Source organism: Cotesia glomerata, linkage group LG5 (genome assembly GCF_020080835.1).
Source record: "Cotesia glomerata isolate CgM1 linkage group LG5, MPM_Cglom_v2.3, whole genome shotgun sequence".
NCBI lineage: Eukaryota > Metazoa > Arthropoda > Insecta > Hymenoptera > Braconidae > Cotesia > Cotesia glomerata.
This window is the reverse complement of record NC_058162.1, coordinates 19,314,603-19,340,396: the sequence shown is the minus strand read 5'-3', so window position 1 is coordinate 19,340,396 and position 25,794 is coordinate 19,314,603. Positions and strand designations below refer to the sequence as shown.

General features: G+C 30.8%; 1 protein-coding gene and 1 long non-coding RNA gene across 3 annotated transcripts in view; both read left to right on the top strand.

The window, feature by feature from the left end:
• LOC123265890 (protein slit) overlaps window positions 1-25,794 on the top strand; it is a 441,502-nt gene that overhangs the window by 370,200 nt on the left and 45,508 nt on the right. For both annotated transcript variants that reach the window (XM_044729853.1, XM_044729852.1), the window contains exons 3-5: window positions 14,824-14,895; window positions 14,992-15,135; window positions 22,437-22,508. In XM_044729853.1, coding sequence (XP_044585788.1) covers window positions 14,824-14,895; window positions 14,992-15,135; window positions 22,437-22,508 — 288 coding nt within the window. The remainder of the gene's footprint in view (window positions 1-14,823; window positions 14,896-14,991; window positions 15,136-22,436; window positions 22,509-25,794) is intronic.
• Window positions 6,935-7,668, top strand: LOC123265891. The gene is made up of 3 exons (XR_006509693.1): window positions 6,935-7,017; window positions 7,123-7,285; window positions 7,371-7,668. It is a non-coding gene; the product is annotated as an uncharacterized LOC123265891 (long non-coding RNA).

Sequence of the window (25,794 nt, the reverse complement as noted above, 5' to 3'; positions counted from 1 at the left end):
CAAAATTTTAATTGTTAACACCCACCCCCGCAAACTCCTGCGAGGTGAGCTATCTTAAAATTCATTCATATATTATTTCTACATCTCTTATAGAAAATTCCTTCCTAATTTAGAGTCTATGGAGCTATAGTTTGAAAATTAAAAATTTTCATTGTTGATACCCACCCCCGCAACCCCCTGTGGGGTGGGATACTGTAAAATTCGTTCATCAATTATTTTTACATCTCTTACAGAAAATTCCTACAAAATTTAGAGTCTGTAGGAGCTATAGCTTGACAATTGAAAATTTTCATTGTTAATACTCACCCCCGCAACCCTCAATGGGGAGAGATATCGTAATATTTGTTTATAGATTATTTCTACATCTCTTACAGAAGATTCCTACTAAATTTGGAGTCGATAAGAGCTATAGTTTAAAAACGTGAATTTTTCATTGTTAGCGCCACCGCAACCCCTCCTGTGGGTGGAATTTCGTAAAATCCGTTCTTAGCTGACCTCTGCTCGGCGAAAGGAATATTCCTACCAAATTTCAAGTCTCTAGGTCTTATATTTCCAGAGATATCGTGATGAGTGACTATATACGTGGAAATCTCTTATATGTGTATATATATATATATATATATATATATATATATATATATATATATATATATATATATATATATATATATATATATATATATATATAGATTACAGATTTTTTATAATTATTTATGGTCCTGTTTTTTACGGTGTTCGTATACTGGGTATTTTACTTTATTTTCTACGCTGAAAATTGTAAAAATTCTGAAATTTAAGGTCGATGTCTAAAAGTCACTCGACATTTTTAACTTTCAACACAGTGAAGTTAAAATGTATTTGAGTGACCAGAATTTAAGGTAGTTGTATGCAATTTATAGTTTATGTCATTGCTTTCTTTCTCACTTGCTAGTGCTTACTCTCTCATCGACTATCACTCACTAACTTCTACTCAGGATTATTTAAGCATACTTTTCTAATTTATTGATATATCATAAAAAAAAAACTATTCAGTCAGGAATTTCCAAATTTTTCAGAATAAATACAGGTGTAGTATTCTAATAAATATGAGTTTTCCACAAAAATTTAACTGTCCTTTCTCTGAAAGAAAATAAAAATTTTTCGTTTCGTCACTCTCTTCCCGTGCCGTCAAAAAATGTAATTTTTGAATCTAAATATCTCACGTTTAGTATCATCTTTCGATTTCAAATTTTGAGGAAAATTGTATTTTAATATCTTTAATAAATATATCAAAATTTAGAATTTCCTGATATTGTGCCGATAGCACAACAATCATCTTAAACTAGCTCCTTAAATTGAATGCGATAATTTGTAAATATTTAAAAATAATAAGAAGTGAAAAATAATGTACGTCGATTTGGTATGGGATACCAGCCTTATATTTGTCACTTAAATTACAGTAGCGATAGTTGCCTCTCTGATGTACATTTGAGCCTGGTGCTTTATTACGATTCTCCAGTATGTCAACATTGCGAAAAAAAGTTTTTAATTCTTTGATACTCATGTTTATAGGTTGGTAAAAAATGTTTAAGCTTACATTGAAGTAAGTAAAAAATCTTGAGCATCTAGAAATAAAAAAAAAATAAAATTTTTCAATGTTTATCATTTTAGTGTAGAAAAATCAGAATCACAGAAAAAAAGGATAAAAAACGAAATTAAATTTTTTAGATTTTTCAAAATCTTGAAAATTCTTCAATACTTCTAAAATATGATGAATATATCGTAGTAAAAAGCTCGAAAAATAGTCACATTTTGCCTCAGCAATTATAAAAAGCGCCTAAAAAGGTGTGTGTTTACGTGCATGGTCACAAGCACGCATTCACCTAATGAAAATCATGGTTCTAAATCAAAATCACGCCGGATTAGCTTTGCAGGTCCGTAAGCCGCGGCACGTCTATCCTTATATACTTTAAATGCAAAAAGGAACTATACAACTACGACTAATTACCGTTAACGCGAGGTTGGTTAATTAACGTCTCCGTTAATTCTTCATTCATTTAATTCTCAAGTAGTATTTTACTCCTTAAATACACTATGGAGAGTATATACTTTGAAAGTAAGTTTACAGGAAAACATCAGCCAGCAACTTTTCATCTGTTTACCGTTCTAAATGAATAAGAATTTCTTTTCTCAACTAGTACTTTTTTGAGCTTTATATTCGTCCGGGTACGCTACCACTGTTAACATCTACCTCTACCTCAACTTCAACTTTTGCCTCTTCTTTTCCACGTAATACAATCTTGTGTCCACTGTGAATTGCGTTGTCGACAACGTTAGTGTACGAGAGTTTTAGTTGAGTTGGATGCACTGCAATTACAACTTTTTTTTTCGCTTACCATCAGCAATACCACCACCCTCATTCTATCCGCTTTCTTTCTTTACTTTATTTTATTTCAACTCATTTATTTTTCCTGTAATTAATGAAAGCTCGCCGGCGTCTGGAAGCGTCGGCGTCGACGTCGAGTACGGTAACAGTATATACCAGTGTGGTCGGCGAGACTGCGCCGAGATTTCCACGCGAATATTTCTTCGCCGGTGGAAACCAAAAGAAAAAGATTAATGTAAAATAAAAAATCTAATCCTCACCGAGAAAGAGTGAGAAGAGAGAATATGATATAGACTCCCCCGCAACGATTCGCCTCGTTAACAGGCTCCGCACCGTTAAATCGCATGTTTATTAAAACGATGCATAAATTTCTGTCAACCTGGTATACCGATAGGTTGCTTCTCATTCGTCGAACGAACACTTGGGTTAATTTTCAAGTGGATTTCTTTTCTTTTAATTCTTGCCCCAATTTAATCTAGTTTGCAGAAGATATTTTTTTTTGGGAAAAAATTTTCTAACGTGGCCACATGTGCTTCCATATAATTTATAATTGGATCTCATAAAAATTGGTTACATTAGACCATATCTGGCCATATATTGATAGATCTCACTTGATATGGCTTTATATGCTCATATAAGGTATTATACGGCTATATATAATTTTTCAACTGAAGGAAACGTTAAAAATTTTTGATAGAACGCGTACGATTGCTGAGTCGTCTCCATTCGAGAGAGTTAAGTTTAATAAGTTCAGTTCTAAAATAAAAATCATTGCTTGAATGCCTTAAGCGCGTTAGAACTTGTAGTATAGTATGATGTCGATAATTCAGTCTGGATTATTGACAATAAACGCCAACTGAATATATTGGTTTGTTTAGTTGAAACACGTGTAAAATGCACTGATAGATATTATCAGACATTATAAATACTCTAAACACTGCTTAAAAAAATTAAACTAGATAATTTACTTCTGGAACTTTTTATGTCCTACATGAAAATATGTTGGTTAGTAGTTTTCTACCATAACCTAACTGCATTTTAATAATTCTGTCCTATGAGTAATCTAAACTAAAATAACGAAAAATCAAGAAGTTAGATCTAAAAAAGTATATTGGTTGCACGTTAATTAGCAATTCCTCTATAGAAAAATTTATTCACTTGAATATATGATGGATCCTGAGATAAGGCAGTTCTACGCGTGAACGCTACCTCTTTATTTATCATTTTGTTATTTATTTTCAATGATTGAATTTAAAACTAAAAGAATCATTTCACAAAGGACTATTATTTACATATTCCTGTCAAGTTTCATGGAAATATGCTCTATTATTGCCTAAAAATTAAAGTCCCAACGTTTTGTTACATTAAATCGTGCTTGATAGTCATAAAGGAAATATTATAAATGATACAAAAATCACACTATCAAAAATAAAAATTATCGCTGAACTTGAAAAAATTTTTATTGCATCAATTAATAGCCATTTTTACATTAAACGATCAACTAAATAATTTTTGAAAAAATCAATTTTCCAACCTAATGTATTGTTCAATCTTCTCATCTGATATATAAGAAGTTAGAAATGAAAATTGCAACTTAATGTTTTTTGTTTTTTTTTTTTTTTTTAATATAATTCTAATTAATTTAATTTTAATTAATTTTTGTCGACTGGCAGTTGGAAAAATTTTCTGACCTTTGAGCAACCATATTGAGGTTTAATTTAAAATGATTAAAAATCGAAAATAGTATTAGTTATTCATAAAAACTTGTATATTTAAACTTTACTGATTAATTTATGTATGACATGAGCGCTTAAGAATTGACTAAATTTTTTTTTACACTGCTAAGAAGCTTATCCGAGATTGGTTATTAGTTTCATCAAGTATTTAATCAATTTTTGTTTAATACGACTTATTGAACTCTCGCAAATTTGTAGAAAAAAAAAAAAAAAAAAAAAAAAGAAAAAACTAAAAAGTTAAAAATTAGAATCAATTACTTTTTTATTCTTATATGTAGCCTGATATGGCTATATATGACCAGATCAGGCCATATTATAAAATTTTTCCGCTGCAATCGGTATCGTTTGAAATACATCCAATATGTCGGTTTAAAACGTGTCGCAGGACTTTACAAGACGACAATTCTCAACTCGCTTCTATTCGTTTCGTTAGATGTTTTATGATAGAACTACCAATGGATATGGGTGATTATGATTAGGGACCTCTACGAGTGTGTAGGTAGATACGCTAACCTGAGTGTCACGCTATTCATTCCCTTCTTCATACTAGGTACTAGCACACTTTAATAGCTAGGTATAAGGTAAAAGCTATTGCCATTGCTATTATACACAAAGAGAAGAGAATAAAGAATAGAGGGGGTGTAATGGCTCCAGTAACTGCAATAAATAAAAAATATTTGTAACCGTTAACGTGCTAAGACGCTTCGGATTTATATTATTATATTTATATAAAGAGAGAGAGAAGAGTGCATAGCTTACCCACGTATTATTATTATAAGACCCTATCGATGAAGTTCACGTGGGCTCGATTGTGCACGTGGGTCTGCTATACGTTTGTTACACCATATAATATTTACTACGTACCTATAAGACTCCAACTCACCACTAGAATTCACGCTGAATCATCTTTTCACCACATATTAATATTATTATTTTGATTATCGTTATGATTATGATTATTAAGTTAAGACTGGTAATATTATACATACCATCCCGGATACGATTAAGACTTTTATTCTAATATTTTTATCTACTGGATAGTGTTTATTGTGATGAAATAAATTTAAAAATTCATAGATCGGCTAACTCTGAAACTTTCCGCAATGTAAACGGAAAAAAATATTGACTTAAAAATTACACCACAAGTGATACTAGAATTGCATTTCAAGAGTGATTTAATTTTAGAATCACAGGTGATAAAAAATTGTATAAATGTGATATGAATTTCATTTCAATTTTTGGTGCATGCGCAAGCCTACTGTACTTTTAAGTCCAAATATAGGTTAGATTTACGACGCTTACATTTATATTTTCTATAATTATTCTTAAAATAACAATAAATATATAAGAAATATGTAACCTATGACTTTGAGCTGAAATACCAGAAAAAATTCGTCTTTATGTGTGTTTACTGTCTATTGTAATCAAGGTTAAAGTATCTGGGAAAAAATGATCAGACATGAACAAGCATGAGTCTTCAGGCCTGATCAGACATGAAAAATGATCATGCCTGATCAGGCATGATTTGACTTATCATGCCTGATCAGACATGGTCAGGTCTGAAAACCTATTGTTACTTCTAAATAATTATTTTTCTTAATTTTATGGATATTAGGGTGTCCGTTATTTACCAAGTTGGCTATTTCCACTTAGGTATCGTCAAAATTATTTCTGTTTGACCTAAAATCAATTCTAGAAACAAAAAAAAATTTTTACGATGCCGCTTAACTTTGCCTAAATAACGATACTTTTCCCATTTAATTAACATGGGATTTTTGCACTTTTTAGCAACTAATTTTTATTTCACTCATTATACTTTTTAACTTACCAACAATGCTCGATTCTGCTTCTGTTATGATCTCTTTAGATGGAGAAATTTCCATATCGGCCCAAAAAATTCATCACAAAACCTTTTGTAAGGTCAAAATTTATTTTTATCGATTTTTCTCGTTATTTTGCTTAAACTACTTACTAATTAATTTTTATTTTGTATTTCATTTAAAGTTTCTTATTTTTTTCTTCCAAAAAAATAATTTTAATTAATAAATTATCTGAAGTCACACAGTGATTCTATGAAGGAATTAAGTACGGATTACACCGTGATTCTGTGAAGGAATTAAGTACGGTAATACGGTTATTACCAACACAAATTTAATAAAACAACTAGATATATTGTCGTATACGGTCGTTAAAGTAAATAAAAACGATAAATTAATTTTTAACTCACTGTCTATTCTCGTTGTTGTGGTTCTTTTAACGACAATATTTCATTTTTGGATAGTAAACGGAACAATCCTTAATTTATGTTATAATATTAAATTTTTAATTGTAAGGTTGAAGTGATTAGTGCAATGAATTGAAAGTGGAAAAATTGATCGGTATCCAACTAAAAATATCTTTCTAACCGCGAGAGCTCCAATCTATTGAAAATCAAGAACTTTCATCATGAGTTTAGAAAAAAATTTACGAAAACCGATGTTTTTATTGGAAAACCTTACGGATGATATAAATAGTAATAAATTAGCTACTGATGAACAAGCTTTAAGGTTACTATTTTATTATACTAAAAACGTGAAAATAACAGTGTGCGATGGATGTAAAATAACTATTGAAAAAGTTAAAAAGTTTTGGATATTTGCTCGTATTTTTATTTTAGATGACAAACGATGTATTTAAAAATTGTAAAAATTGCACGATGAATACAGAAATCTGCATAAAAATGCAGGTGTGTCCTCAAACCAACAAAAAGAGCAAGAGTTTTCAATTAAATTATAAAGTTTATTTGACATAGCTCACGGCAGAGTTTTTGAAATGGTCAGCAATGATATAAACACTTTTTAATCGATCAACGATCAGAAAGATAATTCCATCTGAATTTTTCGGACAATCAACGAGGAAATGTAATTGATTTATCTGGTAATATCAATAAAATATTAGTCAATTAATAAATGAAACGTTCATAAAATACTTGAAAATATTTTTTCATGTGACTTAAAATTCAATATATATTGTATTTCAAAGAAACAAGATCATGATCGCCCTACTGAAGTATCAACTTCTGATAATCCACTTGTTGTAAATGATAATCGGTCCATCGAAGTGTTAACCTCTAAAAACATTAAAGCAGCATCTTGTTATATAGAACACCAGTTGAACGATTCTGAATTATCAAGAGAAAATTCAGGTATTAGACTTGAACTCAATCATTACGTTGAATTATCTATTAAGTGCATTTATTTAACAATAAAACATAATTGATTTTCTTTCAGAAAACTATTTGCCATTGCGTTTGACAAGCGCGGGTGGATCAATGTCTAGTGGGGAAGCATTAACTTTTTCTTGATGATGATTATATAAAAGGATAAGAGATTGCTATCAAGATTAAAGTTGTTAATGATGTAGCGGAGAGAGAGAGAGCTGTACAATTGGCTCAAGAATGTATAAATATGGTAGCTAAAGATGAGAATCAAAAACAATATCTTCTCCAGGTGATAAAAAAGTATAAGAATGAATTTTCAAATGCTACTAAGGAATGCCTGACAACAAAAATAAAAGTTCAATAATTAACATATGTATTAAAATAAAATCAATAATGATTTGAATGTTAAAATTTATATTTATAACCTGTATGATTATTGACAGTTTCAAATAAAAGATCTTACACAAAATTCAAAATAAAAATTAATTAGTAAGTAGTTTAAGTAAAATAACCAGAAAAGTCTATAAAAATAAATTTTGGCCTTTTCAAAGGTTATGATATAAATTTTTGGCGCCAATTTAAAAATTTCTCCATCTAAAGGGATCATAATAGAAACAGAATCGAGTATTGTTGGTAAGTTAGGGAGTATAATGAGCGAAATAAAAATTATTTGCTGAAAAGTGCAATAATCCCATGTTAATTAAATGGAAAAAGTATCGTTATTTAGGCAGGATTAAACGGCATCGTAAAAATTTTTTTTTGTTTCTAAAATTTTTTTTAGGTCAAGCAGAAATAATTTTGACGGTACCCAAGTGGAAATAGCCAACTTGGTAAATAACGGACACCCTAATGGATATAGTACTTGATAGAGTCATACGCAATTCTTTAAAATGAATTAAAATGCAAAAAAAAAATTAGAAAAACGGTGAACCCTGAAGGCCATCCGTGCAACTTCCCGCTAACTCCATACCAAGGTGCATAAAACTACACTAATAATGTTTCTCCGAGCTCAAAAATAAAATTTATGTATTTTTTTTAGCTCTTCGAGCTCAAAAGTCTGATAGAAGTTTCATAGAACAATATTTTTTTAATTTTCAAACCGCACTAACTTTTGAATGAATCAACCGACTTTCACGCGGTTGGCAGCATTTGACGCAATTTTTTTAGTTTCATGAAGAACCTTCAAGTTTGAATTGATAAAACTAAGAAATTTGGAGTAATTCCAAAAAAAACACTTTTTTCGGTTTTCTTTCGTTCATGATAGCTCTTGAACGAATTGACCAATTTTGACCGGCTTGATGATAATCGACGTAATTTTTTCATGCTAATAGCTGATTAGTTTTTTAAATCGATCAGTGCAGCCGTTTAAAAGTTATTCCAAAAAATATCGGAGTTATGTTAAAAAAATACTTGTTTTCAAATATTTTATCGAGGATATCTCTCGAACCAATTAACGGATTTCTACGTTCTTGGCGGCGATCGACGCGATTTTTTAAGTTCTAAAAATTATTTTATATCATCAAAAACGATCCGAGAAGAAATGACGAAGTTATGTCAAAAAAACACTTTTTTCGGTTTTCTTTCGTTCACGATATCTCTCGAACGAATCAACCGATTTTGACCGGATTAGTGACGATCAGCGTGGTTTTTCAGGCTTAAGGGCGGATTAGTTTTTGAAGTTGATCGATAAAGCCGTTTGAAAGTTATTCCAAAAAAACCACTTTCAAAAAAAATTTTTTTCTTATTTTTTTTGAGATTTTTCAAAATTTCTCAAAATCTATCGGTCCAAATCGGTTGAAATTCACAGGAAATCTAAGTTTGAGGAAACTATTTAGAACGCCGTTTAGTAGATTCCGATCGGTTTAGTCGTTCAAAAGTCCCTGAATAAAAAAAAGTATTGACACAAAGAAAAAAGTATTGAAAAGTATTGGATTGACTAGAAAACCAATTCTCTTCAATACTTTTTTCTTTGTCTCAATACTTTTGTTTTATCAGGGGTTATAAGCGAGTCACATAGTCACACACACAGACACACACACACACACACACACACACACACACACACACACACACACACACACACACACACACACACACACACAGACATAGTGACAACATCGCGGGGGTAGTCAGGGAAGCCTCCTATGACCTTAAAACGTCGAGATCTGATGAAAACTCGATTTTTGCAAAACGGGGTGAAAACAATAACTTTCCGATTTTCTTAGCGGGAAGTTAAAAATAATTACATATATTTATAAAAAGTTTGGAAAATCCAAATGAGCATGCCTTAAGCGCTCATGTCATACATAAATTATTTAGATCATAACAAAAATTATTCGTTTTTAATTTGAATTTTCCCGCGAATAGTATTATCCCCTCTGTAGGTCGAGCTAAAGAAAAATTTTACCAGATGATAAAACAGTTAGTAATTATACCATCATTTATGCATACACTGATAAAAAAATTGACTTGACTCAAGAGTCAAACTCTTGAACTAAGAATACCATTTTGAAGAAAATGATTTTCTTGAGTCAAAAGAATAAATTCTTGAACTAAGAAATTATTCTTGGTCTAAGAAAATTTTCTTGAGTCAAGAATTTATTCTCTTGACTCAAGAAAATCATTTTCTTCAAAATGGAATTCTTGGTTCAAGAGTTTGGCTCTTGAGTCAAGTCAATTTTTTTATCAGTGTAGTTTCTGCTTGTTTATAGTTATTTCAATTCTGTTTATGAAAAATAATATATATGGCTGCCGAAATCACAGAAAAAGTCATCGATCGGACAATTGAAAAAAATTAACTGTATCGAAACGGAATTATTAAAGTGAAACTTATATTCTTTCGCCCCAAAATTTTTCGTCCATCTATCGCATATCGCACTACCCGGCCGTGGAGTAGGGATAAAGTGAAAGGCACATGACAGAGCAGCCAAGGCCAATATGGTGGCTCCCATAGCTCGCATCAGCTAACCGTGTAGCATTTATATTCAAATGCAATGTAAGACGTTGTTTACTCCCTAAAAAAACAAAAGGATCAAAAATGATTCTTCATGTACTAAACTTTCATAAGAAGTAGAATTTGAAAAGATTTGAAATATTAATAGTTCAATACTTTAAATACTTTTTAATCCTTTTATTTAATCAAGGCTTATTTTCGTTACTATAGAATATTAGTTACATTTATAAACTACGAGACTCATGGTGAAAATAAAGTCATTGATAGAATATTTGAATTGAAAGGTAGATTTCGATAAAATTCATAGTTAAAAAAATGATATCAAACAATAAATTCTTAAATTATCGGTGAAAAATCACAATTAATTTTCAATCAAACCACCGTTAGTTCTATTACACAGAGTAATAAAACCCTTCTACCAAAAACTGGCAGAAATTGAAATTCTTATAACCTTAATAAAATCATCAATCGCGGCAACATCCCCTGGGCTGACCCTTTTCATTTACCAATTATCAAGTTAGGATTAAAAACGCAATTTTAATACCCTAAATTGATTAATTTTCTGAAAATTTTGAATTGAATGTCAACAATCCAATAAAAGTTTCATTCGCATCGTGGTTTCATAAAACCACACAATATTTATTTTGACACGCAATTTTCACAAGGGTTTTGACAAAATTCCTCAGGAATAAAACAAAAAAAAATTAAATCGTGAAAGTGATTTTTGACAAAGTTGTGGTGTTATCAAGCCCAGTGCTCCCGTGAATACCACGCTCTTATTCATTTAATTCATCAGAAAAACGAGTTTTTTCTGAGAAATCTTATTTAATCGATAAGAAAATTTTTTTAACGTGTTCTGTAATTACTATTATTTATTTCAATGTGCTTTTTATCCATAATTTTTTTCGTTTAAATTATGAAAATCACGTTTTAATCGAAATCACGATTTTTAGGCGAGAGTAGAGCATACCTGCGCGCTTCGCGCTTAAGGCATCCAATAATTGTATGGCTGTAACACCAGCGGTCACCCATCCACCTACTAACCATGCTCAACGCTGCTTAACTTTGGTGATATCTGTGCGCCTTGAAGTTCCCGCCTGCTGGGCTGCTATTTTAAGCGACAATTATTGTATGAAGTACATAACGTATCAAAATAGTTTATCATAAATATAATATAAAAATTCAGACATGAACAGGCATGGGCAGACATGAACATGTTTGGGCATGTTTGGACAGGCACGATCAGGCCTGAGCGTATTTAATGCTTCAGACATGAACAGGTATGGACAAGCATGTTCATGTCTAATTTCAGGCCTGATCATACATGAACAGGCATGGTCAGGTCTGATCATTTTTTTCCGGGATAGAAGCCGTCAAATATCGTCGATTTAAACATGCATTATAGATACAGATTTTGCATTACTACGTCACGTAACTTTAGAATCACCTCATTCGGCATCACCAATGGTCGATTTTTGTATCACCTGATGCGATTTTTTAATTACTTTTTTTTCAGTGTATGAGTAAAAAAATTATATGATTAGCCTGATATGTTCAGATGTAGCCATATCAGAAAATTTTATCATGCGTAGTGCTTGGAAATTTCAAATTTATGTTGAACAATTGAAAAAAAAAAAAAAAAAAAGTTAAAAAATCCAAAATATCATGCCGTTAGCAATTGTGTTATTATGGAAAGATAACAAAAAATATCGATAGTTGTCGACAAAACATTGGTGTGAAGTTCTACGTTGATCGAAATTTTTAATAATCAAATTATGATCATTATTTATTAGTGAAATAATAGAAACTAATGAATTCATTGTAGTAGAAAAGACAACTTTAATAAACTTTGAAAAATGGAAAGAATAAAGAAAAATTAAAATTGAATTTGGCGCTTCTAACTCGAGCGCGCTTCGAGCGCCGTGAATGTGATGAACTGGAGTTATTTATTTTGGCCAATTAGAGAGATAATTGAGTATGCGAAATGCTCACAGTATGAATAAGAACATCGACCACTAATTTCATATATTTTATACGCAGATTAAACGATTTATTCATAAGAGTAAGACACGAAGAATTTAAATAATAATTTTTCCTATAGTTTTTTCTCAGATAATTATAAACTTATTAACAAAAATAAAAAATGGGGTCGGTTAATACAGTTTGTCGATAGTTATCGTTTACTGTAAAGCAAATAATTTATTGACGGCACTGGCTTACTATATATCTATAATTATTCAATTTTTTTTTTAATGAGTTGAATATAACTTACGTTAGAAGTAATCACAAATAAATTATTATATCTACGGGTTTATATGACCGTTTTTCTATTTTTGTAGGTTGACAACAGTTATCACTATTTTTTTTTGTTAGAAATTTCTAGTAAAATCTCGACAGTAAAACACAATTGTTGGTTAACCACTAGTCACGTGAAATTAAATAATTATAGTAAATAGTTTTTGTATATTCTGAACATTTTTTTGCCGGTATTATATGGAAATCTGAAATTTGTCCTGGAAACTTAAAAAAATAGCTTTCTAAAACTTAAAAATATCAAAATCTGATCAACTTTTCTTATTTAAAACTTAAAGAATGGTGAAGATAATCAATTCCACTCACACACTAATTGATTTGCACAATGATAAGCATATATAAGGGTGTAAAGTTCAGGGTCAAGCATATCTAATGACAAGGGTGGAAATGAATATCCGTTTGGTTTTGACGTATGCTTTTCCTCCTGCTGAAGGCTGCAAGGCAGAAGAGGCTGAGTGGTTGTCTACAAACTTTGATTACATCTGCTGTAGTGTGTTGATACCATCCTCATTCCTTCTCATTTTGCAGCACTTACTATTACCTACCATCAACTATTTGTAGCTGGTACATAATGGATACAATACACGTGTAGTATCTCATTCCGCTTGACGCCATCCGGCATCAGTTTCTTGATGATTATATGACAATAACTTGCATACATTTTATGACAGATGAATCTTCTCAGTATATTGAATTCTTGGGAAGCAAATTTGCTGTCATAATTCAATCAAGCTTTGAGATTAAAAATTTTTTATTTTTAACAAATGCAAAAAAATACATTTTATATTTTCTTTACACTTCTAAAGTTGTAAAGACAACGCCTACACATGTCTGCTAGACTCTTGATGTCTTGACTTACTATATTGATTTTAAAGTATATTTTAGCTTCAACAAAAATTTCAGTATAGTTAATTATAATTTACTTCATCATTAACTAAAGATAATGGCAATTAATAACGTAACAATTGATGGAGTATTTGAAAAACTATCGAGGCATCATGGTACAGTAAACTTCCAAGAAGCAACACCAGAGTTATTTTAATTGAGTATAGCCGCGAAGCGCCGCCGACGCGAAAAAGCCATGGCGTCGTTCTCGGAAGCACAAATCCGTCGAGTTTCTTTCTCTTTCTCTTGTTCTTTCTGTCTTCTGCTCTTGTAAGTAAGTGCGAACGATAAAATATCGTCTGTACGTTAAAGCTTAGCTTCGTAACACTCGACGCTCCTTGTACAAATACAAATATCCATAGATCCAAGTATAATTTTATTTATGGGATGGAAATAGCTTTTTTCATGCATAAATTTACTTTACCCAAATAAAGTTCGGGCACATTTATTAATAATTCATAATTCATAATTCATAATACACATTTTAATTCAATTGACTTTGATATAATTTATTCTTGCAAAACTGTATCGACATTACATATCGCAGAATTACCCGTTCTGAGATTACATTAGCACATCAACAAGAACACGAAACGTGCTCTGAATTAGTAAGATCAAAAGATCAAGAGATAACGTTCTGATGATGGGTTAACGTCACGTTTTCGTCATCGAGTGAATGTCAAGGGATCACAGTAGTAATTTGTTCCAACCCTCCGGGTGGTTCATCATGTACTGCCTGTATAAAGAACCATTTCTTATCTTACGTTTAAAATCCGTCGGGAAGTAAAATCTCGTTAGTTCTTTTCCGTTTTTCTTCGTCGCTCCTATGGATTTCTTAACCCTTCCTCCGACGGTCTTAGCAAAAAAAAAAGGGAAGGAAAAATCCAGAAATAAAGTTGAAGCGAAAAGTAAAATCAACTTGTTTAATAAGACCTTAATAACTTATTTTCCAACGGGAATACCGGACGTTGGTACTCAAGTAGACGGCTGCAACTGACGTCGACTCACTTCCTTCGTCATTGCTTCCTCATCATCTTCCTCTTCTTTCAAATATTTTCTTAAAACTTTTTTTTTTTCAACTTAAACTCCTTTTCTTTTCTTTTCTTGCTCTATTTTGAATTTACATTGACACCAGAGAATTCATACTTTTACTCGTACAATAACAGAATAACTTCTTTGTCAACTGCGATGTAAGTTAACAGCAGCTTTAGTAAACCGTGAAACTTTGTAATAAGTTTATACGAGGACAGCTGTAACTGCTACTGCGAAAATTGAAATGAATATAATTGTTGTTATTGTTTTATTGTTATCAATTCAATTAGTTTTTGAATAATTTAATACTGCAACCTACCCGTATTTTATTTGGTTACAGAGACCTTCAGGGGAACAATATTTCCGTTGTCTTCAAGACTGACTTTGAAGATATGGCGACTCTCCACGCATTGTAAGTACTTTATTTACTTAATTAATTAATGTAATAAATATTCATCATTTATGATGAAAGGTATGTTAATAATATATTATATCATTTATTTACCAGACAACTGTCGAACAATCAAATTCATACGATTGAAAGAGGAGCTTTCAAGGACTTGGTAGCTGTAGAAAAATTACGGTTAAATAATAACCAAATTAGATATCTACCAGACACTTTGTTCAGCAATATGATGAATTTACGAAGGCTGTAAGTACATTTTTTGTTTGGTGATTGAATTCATTAGATAGATTATCATGTCACATCAAATGTCTATATGGTTTAAATAGTTTCAAAGAAAATCTTTCCTTCAAAAGTTGGTTGTGGATGTTCTGTCACGTATGATGTGTCTAGTTAAAGCTTAAGATGCTTGAAAATTAAGTTATTCGTAAGGCATTGTTCATCTAAATCACGTAGAGTTTACTTAATACCCCAAGTATGTTGTTAATCGACTGTTATCTCGTAACTTATTGGTTTTAGAAAGAAAACTTTCCACAAAACTGGTGCTTAGAATTTTTTCAATTCCGCTGTTGTTTATCAAGTTACATGCCATCAATCACCGAAAACACATTTTTAAGCAAATTCCCAAATTTTTTAGATTAATTCATTAATATCACGAAAATTATGACTATTGATGGAGAAATTGTAAGAACTTTTTTTGTAGTCAGTTAAATTTCCCACAGGATCTTACCAGAATTCTTCAGGCACAATTGATAGTAAGGGGAAGGACAGGCAAAAAGGATATGTTAATTTAAAAATATAATTAAAAATATATATTATAATCATATTTATTCTTAGCTTTGGCTAATAATTCTTTGGTTCATTAACGTTTATAATTAAAGTTAAATGGAAATAAAAATAAGAAAATTCTTCTTCAAAATTGAAAAAAAAAAAAAAAAGTCAACATTATCCGTTTTGCCCTACCAGGGCGGGCAAAACGAATACCCAGGTCAGGCAAAACAAATACTGATTAGAAAACGCATTTTAATCAAAACAATCGTTGCAAAAATATGAACCACGTCCCGAATATAAAGAACAGGCTTCATGTGTCCACTCTTGGCAGGTCCTACATTGTATCCAATCTTCTCTCGGCGGGTCAACATACATATTTTTCTTTGCATACGGTACACAGGTAAGATGTCATAGATTTTCCCAAGGCTTTTTTTGTTTGTCGTTGTCTTTTGACACCGGATGGACTTGGAGCATCAATTGGAGCTTTTCTTTTTGCAGCTGCAGTATCTTTTTTTTGTTTTTGAGTGGTGATTATAGAAGAGCTAGTTAAGATTTCTAAATTTTTATAAACCCAGGTCGTGTGAGCCCATAAAAGAGAGAATCCATTTCGTGGGTATATTTTAAAAGTATTTCTTCTTCCTCCGGCGAAAAAATAGTTTCAAAGCGGCCCAGTTTCTTTTTTGAAGTTCCTTTACTCATATGTCAATGCAAAGTTTCATACGGGATACCATATATTTTGCTTGCTTTAAGTGTTGATGTTTTCTTTGCTTCTTGCATTGCCTTTTGTAAATTTTCCTCTGACCAACTAGCACGATCTGTTTTTCTTTTATAGCTATAAACCATCTGCAACAAGTATAATATGCTAAATACAATATATAAGACAATTAAAACTTAATTAAAAAACAGAAAGTATCTGTTTTGCCCGGTTCCGTTTTGCCCGTCTGGTAGTTTTATAACATAACCTTAAATTATTACAAACTACAGCGATAAAAAAAAAAATAACTTGATTATTTCATGTTCATTAATTATATATTCCATTTAAAAAATTTTAATTTGCATCGTCCTTAACAACATTAAAATAATCTCTGTATACTTACGGTTAAAAATTTTAATTTTTTTCCTAAATTTCAATATTTATAAAAAAAAAATGCCACAAGTATGTGAGACCGATTCTTTGTCAACAACGGTGCGGGTAGTTATATAATGGAATGATAGATGGCAGTCTAAAGTATTTCTACCGACCGAACAGGGATTTGAAACGATTATTCATTTTACCCGCCCTCTCCGTCTTGCCCGTCCGTCCCTAACTAAGTTATTAACTGTTTGTTGAAATAGCTCAAACTATAAAGATTTTAGTTAAAACGAATAGAAACAGAATGACTCATATAGTAATGAATAAATTTATAAAAAAATCTTCATCTCTCTGATTATTTTTAAACTAATAGATCAATTGCCTATAACATGTCAGATCTAAGTAAGCTTTTTAACTATCTAAAATTGGACCTTGATCGGTTAATTTTTTATTTTTTTTTTTTTTATTCCTAAAACAAAATTTTATCAACATAAAAACTTTTTTCTTTAAAATCGCACTAAAATCAGTAACATACGTTGTAATTATTATTTAACAAAGTAATTAATAATGGTAAATTTTTGAAATTTTCAAAGATTTCTCAAGACGATAAAATTGATAAATTTGCAGAAATATTTTAAGAATCACATTGAAATTGGTCAATTCCGACATTCAAGACAATTTTTTAACTTAAATTGATGCCCAATACTTAAGAGATATATAATTAAATATCAAGCAATCACCGGACATATACAACAGAGACAGATATTGAAATAATTACTATGACATTTACCATGAAACTAGATAACTAGAAAGTTTAGTAAAATTTTAAAGAACCGCGACTTACCTTCTTTACAGTCAATATAGTCACCTGTTCCAAGAGTTACAATGAACTCGACTCCTCTACATGTTCATTAGTATACTGTCTATATGAATGCCTAGTTTTATTTGTTCCAGATTATGAATATGCCAATTATTAAACTTTGTTCTGAACAAAATAAATATTTATTGAAAATTAAGTCACTGAGATTCTAAATGTTTGATGGTAGAACTAAAATTATCAGAAGACAGAATTAAAAATGCAAACGCTCAGACGTGATTTAATAGTTATCTCGATTGTACCAGGACATTGGCATTATCTCTCGATCTTTTTCAGCCGTTCTATAAAGGAGAACAGAGGATAGAATGATTGCAGAAGAGCAAGAAATAGAGTGAGAGTAAGAGTTGAGTTGTAAAGTCAAAAAGTGCACGCGATGAATGATGCACACAAATGGTAGAAATAAAAGATGTAGTAGTATAGTAAAGCTATATGTGATACCATAATATAATATGATATGATATGATATGATATTATGTTCATAGCAGAACGGAAAATCGAGACGAGGTATGTTGGCGTGAGATGCCAAGCATGAGATACATCCATCATCTGACAAAGTGGCCAGACAAATGAGACTCTAAAGTTGTTGGTGTCTCATCATCCTCAAGCACATAAAATAAATAATAATGATAATAACGCCCTTCACTTGTTCGAAAACATTGTTGTACATTCGAACCCACTTTCTCATATGTGTAATGAAATGCAATATAATCGAGGATACGACTTGAGAACGCTTTTATGTTCGATATAAAATTGATATTTTTTCCTGTTTAAAAGCATAACAACTAGCTTTGACAAGAACTATCTAAGTGTATTCGTTATATTTTTAACATTAATTAAAATAGCTATTTGAAATATTTAATCTATTCTGTACTTATTTATTTGTTTTATTTTTTTTTTCTCGAATAAAAATAATACCAAGAGAGTTTATGTGGTCTTGTGCCAGTGGAGATTCGTGCCAAGAGGATTTAAAGATAATCATGGAATCCAGTGCCTGGTTGCAGCATCGTTAAAACTTTTTCTCCAACTTTAATTGGTAGAAGCAATTGCTAAATCGTATTATCCTAAAATAAAGATCTCTTAATCTTTATACATATTTGTACTTTTTTAAATTTGATGAAATAAATCGCTTTAGAGAAAGCAGATGAAGGTGCTAAGTGTCGTCATAGTTATAATTGTTTATTTAAGTTGCAATTGTAAATATATAGCGAGATTTAATGGATTACTTGAACGCGCTTGTATTTACATTAGCAGAGTATTTATTATCTGTCAACTTTCAAAAATTAAAAACATAATTTAAAATTAACAAAAGAAAAAGTTTAGTTAATTCAAACATGCATGCCTTGAACACTCGTATTACGCGTAAATTAATTAAAATCAAATTTGAATATACAACAAGTTTTCATCGATACTTTTGATCCTATTTTCAATTATTTAATCATTTTTAATTAAACATCAATAGGAAAGAATAATTCTCTACTAAACACTACAAAAAAATTTTTTTTAATAATTTGAATGAAAAATAAATTACAAAAAATTAATTTTAGTTATAATTCAATTTCCAAGCTCGTTTAGATTTTTTTGCGGATAATATTTTCTTCATACGAATTGATCACCCTCTCTCGTTTAAATGCGTGAACCATAAAAAAATCAATTAATGATCGTATTACTGGTAATCAGCTAGTTACACAATTGAACATAGTATCAGCTATATTCAAGCTGTATTTAGAAATAACTTTTCATGTATGGCTGCTTTAAGGACAGAAAGTTTTTGGAACTGACATTGAAATAATGTTGAACTGCAATATTCATTATGCAACTTTCCTAAAGTCAGAAGAGGAGAGTTTAAAGAAAAAAAATTGAATTGAAAAAATGAAGCTACAATTAAAAAAAAGTTTTCTGCGAGGCACAATATGATATTGGTACTATAACGATACGCATATTGCTATCAAGAGAATGATAGGGTTAACAGGCGAGACCATCTTTTTCTCGCTTTGCTCTCACGGAGTTCAACGGAACTATCTCTGTCGCACTCCCAACAGCAGAGCAATTGCAGTTTCGATTGGTTTCACGAAACGAATGAAATTTTTGAAAAAAACGCTTTGTGGTGAAATAGTTTATTAAATTATCTATTATCTCTAAAAACGTTTTTTCAAAATTTCCATTCGTTTCGCTAAGCCGATTGAAACTGCAATCACTGGTCTCGGCTGTTAAGAAAATTGTATACTGACAGAAGCGATAGTATCGTACGTGGCAGTTAACTGGATCGCAACGGTCGCGATTCAAGCTGTTTTTTATAAGAATACTTTGTATACCTTCACACTCAAGCTTAAGAGATGCAATAAATTAACCGATTATAACAAAACTGATCTTTTCAGATTTACAGTGTTTGTAAAGTAAAGTTATAATTTTTTTTATGATCGACATATCTGAATTTTTTAATTTTCAATAATACACCTATTCTTGAAAATTCATTATCGATTTTCAATTGAATAAATATGTTTCATTTTACTAAATTCATACACTAAAAAATTAAACTATCGTATCATCTAGGGATAATAATACAAATATCATATACAATAGCAATACAATTTAGATTCAACAAATAGTAATATCCGAAATTTCTAGCCGGATGAATTTAACACTGGCCTTATCAATAGTGTAAGCCGCGCATCTGGAATAGAGAGAAATCCAGAAGCTAATGCAACGAGAGATCAAGAGAGAATCGTCCATTGAGTCCTTTGCGAATTCCACTGCGGAATCGTGAACGTCCCGTGCGGGTTCGTGCGACGTCGAAATTCGGTAATTGCTTTCTCGATTGGGTCGAGCGAACTGGGACTTGGATCTCCCCATGCTTGTCTTACTCCAGCTCCGAAGCTTAATAATGCTCCACTCTCTATCATACACATTACTATCCTCCGCCTCAACATCGCAGGCTTAGCTACACGGTGAACATAATTACAGATTGCGAGTTTCGGAGAAGTAGACGGTGAACGGCGAACCGTGCCCCAACGGTCCCTAACCTATCATCACTGATGTCTGGTTAACAGCGTAGACTGCAGTACCTCCAGTATAACTTTCAAGTGAATCTACTCTATCTTCAAGCTTAAATACTTAGCTTCAATACTTATCAATCCACGAATGTATAAATTCAAAAGTAATTTAAAGCACCAGGAGGTGTTCATGTAATAAAAAACAAGCATTAAAAAATAATACGATTAAAATTCAATTGATAAAGTTCGATATGATCGTTTGATTCAAGACTTTTAAAGAGTATTAATGGTCAAAATTTATAAAATATACAAGACTTTTGTTGATGAACGCTTCAATTTTACTTGAACTAATTATGACACTCATTATAAGCAAGTCGTCAAAGTATGGTCGACAATTTGAAAATGATAGAGATTGTCAACACTATAACTCTAATAAAAACCAATCAATCTAATGATTTTTTAATTCTTTTCTTATTATCGATGTGGTAAACTAATCCGATGATCACGATTTGCTGGTTGTTAATTTAATTATAAATAATATAATTCGACGAGTATTACTTTAATCACAATGTCTTTCTTCCAGACAGTCATGTCTAATATAAATGAAAATACAGATTATCGTAACGAGTAAACAGGCTGCTTACTTGTTTTCCAATAATTTCAACTGGGGGCGTTAGTAGCATGTGGCCACCAAAACAAATCGGGTTTTTTTTCGAAATTTAACATTTGAAAGTATAGAAAAACATATAGTATATTAAATATTTGCATTTTTTAATAATTATACAAACTATTTTTTAGTTAAACTTTTAAGTGGAAAGCTTGTCATTGAACTACAAGTTTTTTAAAGTCACTGTTCACAGAGAAGCATTAAAATTGAGGACAATATAATCTTCAATAAAAAATTTCTGTTGCAGTGCATATTTAAATTTGTTACGCTTTTTATTTTAGTAATTGCTTTCACAGCCATCTCGCAACGACTAAAAATTATATAAGCAAAGTAAAGTAGTCTAAAAAAGCGTATTTCTTTGTCGCAAAAAATGCATACGTTTAAGCATGTAAATAAAGCGATCCATAATGCAGCCTAATCCTAGAAAGTAATGACCGACAAAAAGTACGCATGTATTATAGGTGTTCTTTGCCAATAGCCAACTGTGCCAAGTCAATTGATCTCTTTGTTGGCCTTTAACTCTTTCAAACTCAAACATTCTTCAAGTATTCCGACAGTATTATCGCTCTGTGCTTGCGAAGAACAATGAACTCGATGCGGTTCAATGCACACGTGTACACGACTTAAGCGGAACGAAAAGTTCTGAGTAGCCGGAAAAAATGTTCCCCGTTATCGAGACGTAAGTCGTAGCTACTTCAATTTATTTGTTTATTCATTTTTTTCAAAACTCTAGACGTTTGATGCCTACTGTGCATTATCAAAACTGTAAATATCGGATTTATTGACAGTTGTGGCATATTACAATCCTCAATCATGATGATGACTAACTACCAGGTATAGGAGGTGACGGTGACCCTACTGGTAACACGTTAATAATGCACTAGCTTAAGTAGGCCAAACTCGTGACAAGTGCAAGTGCCCTGAACATTTATTCATCGTCGTGACATGACCTCGCAACAACAACAACGACTTTACACAATTTTGCGTTATACACAAAACTTTTCAGATCAATGACATTTGTTATGACATGATTCATTTACTCTCTCTCTCTCTTTCTTTCTCTTTCTCTTTCTCTTTCTCGGTTTCATGTCTACAAGTAGTATTCTGTACTAGTAGTAATCGCTGTCATTTATTTATCAAAGTTTGTTTTAATTTGTTAACTTTGTTTTACAGGGATCTCAGTCACAATCAAATTGCAATGATTGGGCCAAAAACTCTGAGGGGGGTGTCTGCTTTAAAGCACTTGTAAGAATATTTTCATTTTTTATGATAATCATAATAATAATAGTGATTAGTAAACAGTTACACGGAAAAAAATATTGGTTTAAAAGTTACACCACAAGTGATAATAAAATTGCATTTCATTAGTAGTTCAATATTAGAATTACACACTGAGAGAAAAATGAATAATTAGCTGAATTATAACGTCACAAGTGTAAAAATATAGATTTAGAGTCATGTGGGGCAAGTGTGCGCAGAGGGTAAGAGTGCGCAAACCCATTCTTTTGAGTCCGAATTACATGGGATTGCGCACTCTTACCCACTGCGCACATTTACCCCACATGACTCTATAGACTTTTTTTTATAGTTAATCGAACTATGCATTAGTTAAAGTAATTATTTATAAATAGTTATATTGACTATATTTTAATAAATATTTTTCTGTCATCGATTTAAACAAATATACTTTTCATAATTATTCTTAAAATAATAATAAATACATAAGAAATATGTAACCTACACGGAAAAAACAACATTTAACTGGTTTCTATATATATATGATAACAACATATATTGCTCCATATATAGTCATATATAATTATGTATGATTATATATGACTTCATATACAATTCCATATATAATCATGTATGATTATATATAATTACATATGGAACTATATATAATATTGCATGGCTGTATATTGCTCCATATATAGTAGGGTGCTTCATTTAAAACGAAAAATTTTTTTTTTCGCTGATCCATAAAAATTTTGTTCCTTTTATCGAAAAAAAAATTCCCTGAAAATTTAAGCCCTAAATTTTAATTTTAAGTGGTTCCTTGCGATCGATGTATGTTTCCCATTTAAATAACATATAAATCATGATTTTATGAATTTAAATTAATTTAGCTCCGTTTGATTTGATGGTATTTCATTGCGATTAGTCGGAATTCGTAGTATATTAGTGACCCTTTGAAAGTGCCCTCTACCTTTTTTTTTGTATTTGAACCCGTCTCGTCGGTGTCGGCCTCGAAACCTCTATTTTCTCAAAAATTGTTATATTTTCGTTCTTATCAACAAAACAGTTGAAGTTATAAGAAAATTATCAGAGAATAATTTGCAGGAAATTGAATTTCCTACAAAAATACTCCTGTATGAATTTTCTGAGGTGCGTAGTCCAAAAGGTATAAACAGGTTAATGTATTAAAATCTAAAAAAAATATGAAAATTTAATGTTTATTGTATGATTTTTTAACTCTACCTTATTATCGAATCAGTATACGCTTTTTTTTAACAAATTTAACTTTATTCAATTATTTTTTATTGATAAAAAAATTGATTGTTTATTACACTGATTTTACTACCGTGGAGCTTTCAAATATACGTAAGTAAAACGTATGATGTAGAGAGCAAAGCGTCTTACATTGAAATAATTGTAATCAGAGCTTACTTCATTGTTCTCCCGCGGTAAAATTATAAACACTTGTTTAAGGTTAACAGTGCCGTAAATAGAAATAAAAGTAACAAATGCAAAAAATAATTTTGTATTACTCATGCGGGAAAAGTAGCATCTTGGCGCTCGCTGTTGCGGTTGAAAAAGAGCTGTTTGCCCATTTTAAAATTACGCATGAGTTTTTTCATAAATGAAACTGTTATTTGAGTGCGACAAGTTTACTTATCGTACGCAAATTATTCTTAGTTCACTCAAACTATCCTCGTCGCACGCAATTGACGATGAAAACTGCTACAATTAAAATAAATAACAAAAAAAAAACACAATCTAACTGTCAATATTGAAGAAGTGAGATTGACATTACAACGTTCATATTTTTAACGAAAGTAAAAATAATTAATTAATATTGAGCTGTTTAATTGTGATGAAAATTAATTTACCAGAAATTTGATAATTTTAATAATTTGTGTAACAAATAAATTATGACAAAAAAAAATTTTTTTTAAATTGACATGTAGAGATTTTGTAAAATAAAAAATGCAATTTTTTATGAATAATTTTTTGGAACAAATTTGTTTGTTAAAGAAAATTAAAAAATTGCAGTGACAGCTAAATTTAATGTCATTTAATTTTATGTGTCGCTTGTTTCAATGTGTAAATTTATTTTTTGTTACCAACCCCTCGCCGGGGCTTTGCTCCTGGACCCCACCGGGGCTCTGCCCATGGCCCCCAATATTGTGCTCGCATATATCGCCGCATTTGTAATACAATATAGTATGTACAACTCGTGCGACGTTATCGCACTTGTTGCACAATATACTATTTCAAATTTGATTCGTTAAAGCTAATTTTGGCATATATCTCTATACTAAGAACAAAAAAAATATTTTAAACTCAACAAATATCAGAATTTCACATGAGACATTTTATTCTTGAAGATAAAGCGTTGAAAAAATTTTTTCAATATCTCTTCTGGATTTTACTGATATTTTTTTCTAAAAAAAAAGTTGAATAAGGTTAATTTTGTTAAAAAAAGCGTCAGTTGAAAAATCATACAATAAAAATTGAAATTTCATATTTTTTGTAGATTTTAATACATTAACCTGTTTATACCTTTTGGACTACGCACCTCAGAAAATCCATACAGGGGTATTTTTGTAGGAAATTTAATTTCCTGCAAATTATTCTCTGACAACTTTCTTATAACTTCAACTGTTTTCTTGATAAGAACGAAAATATAACAATTTTTGAGAAAATAGAGGTTTCGAGGCCGAAATATGGTGAGCGATTCTACAGAAATAAAGTTACCGATATCTTTTTCTAGCAATTCATCTGAATCGCTTGCTACTTCATATTTTATGGTTTTAGTATTTGCGGTTTTATTATTTATTAGGTTTTCAATCATTTTTTTCTTCACAGTCAGGTCAATAGAATCATCAAATAGAGACATTATGGCTAATTGATCACTCAAATACCATAAATGTCTCACCATTTTCTTAAGAGCAGCTTTCGATACAGTCGAGTTTATTTTTTTATATAATATCAATTGTTGCATCAAAGTCAGATCATTATTTGGAGCCAAGATTGCCAAGGATGAAGTAAACCAAGCTTTTATATAAGTTGTAACAGTGAAAATACAAATATGACGAAGATTATATATAGAAAAATTTTTTCTCGGGAAACCAGTTAAATGTTGTTTTTTCCGTGTATGATTTTGTGCATTGAAAATTAAAAGAATGTTCAATAAAAATACCAGTCAAAAATTCCAATCTACGTATGTTTACTGTCTATTGTAAACAAGGTTAAAGTACAGAAGTCGTCAAATATCTTTCATTTAAATATACATTATAGATACAGA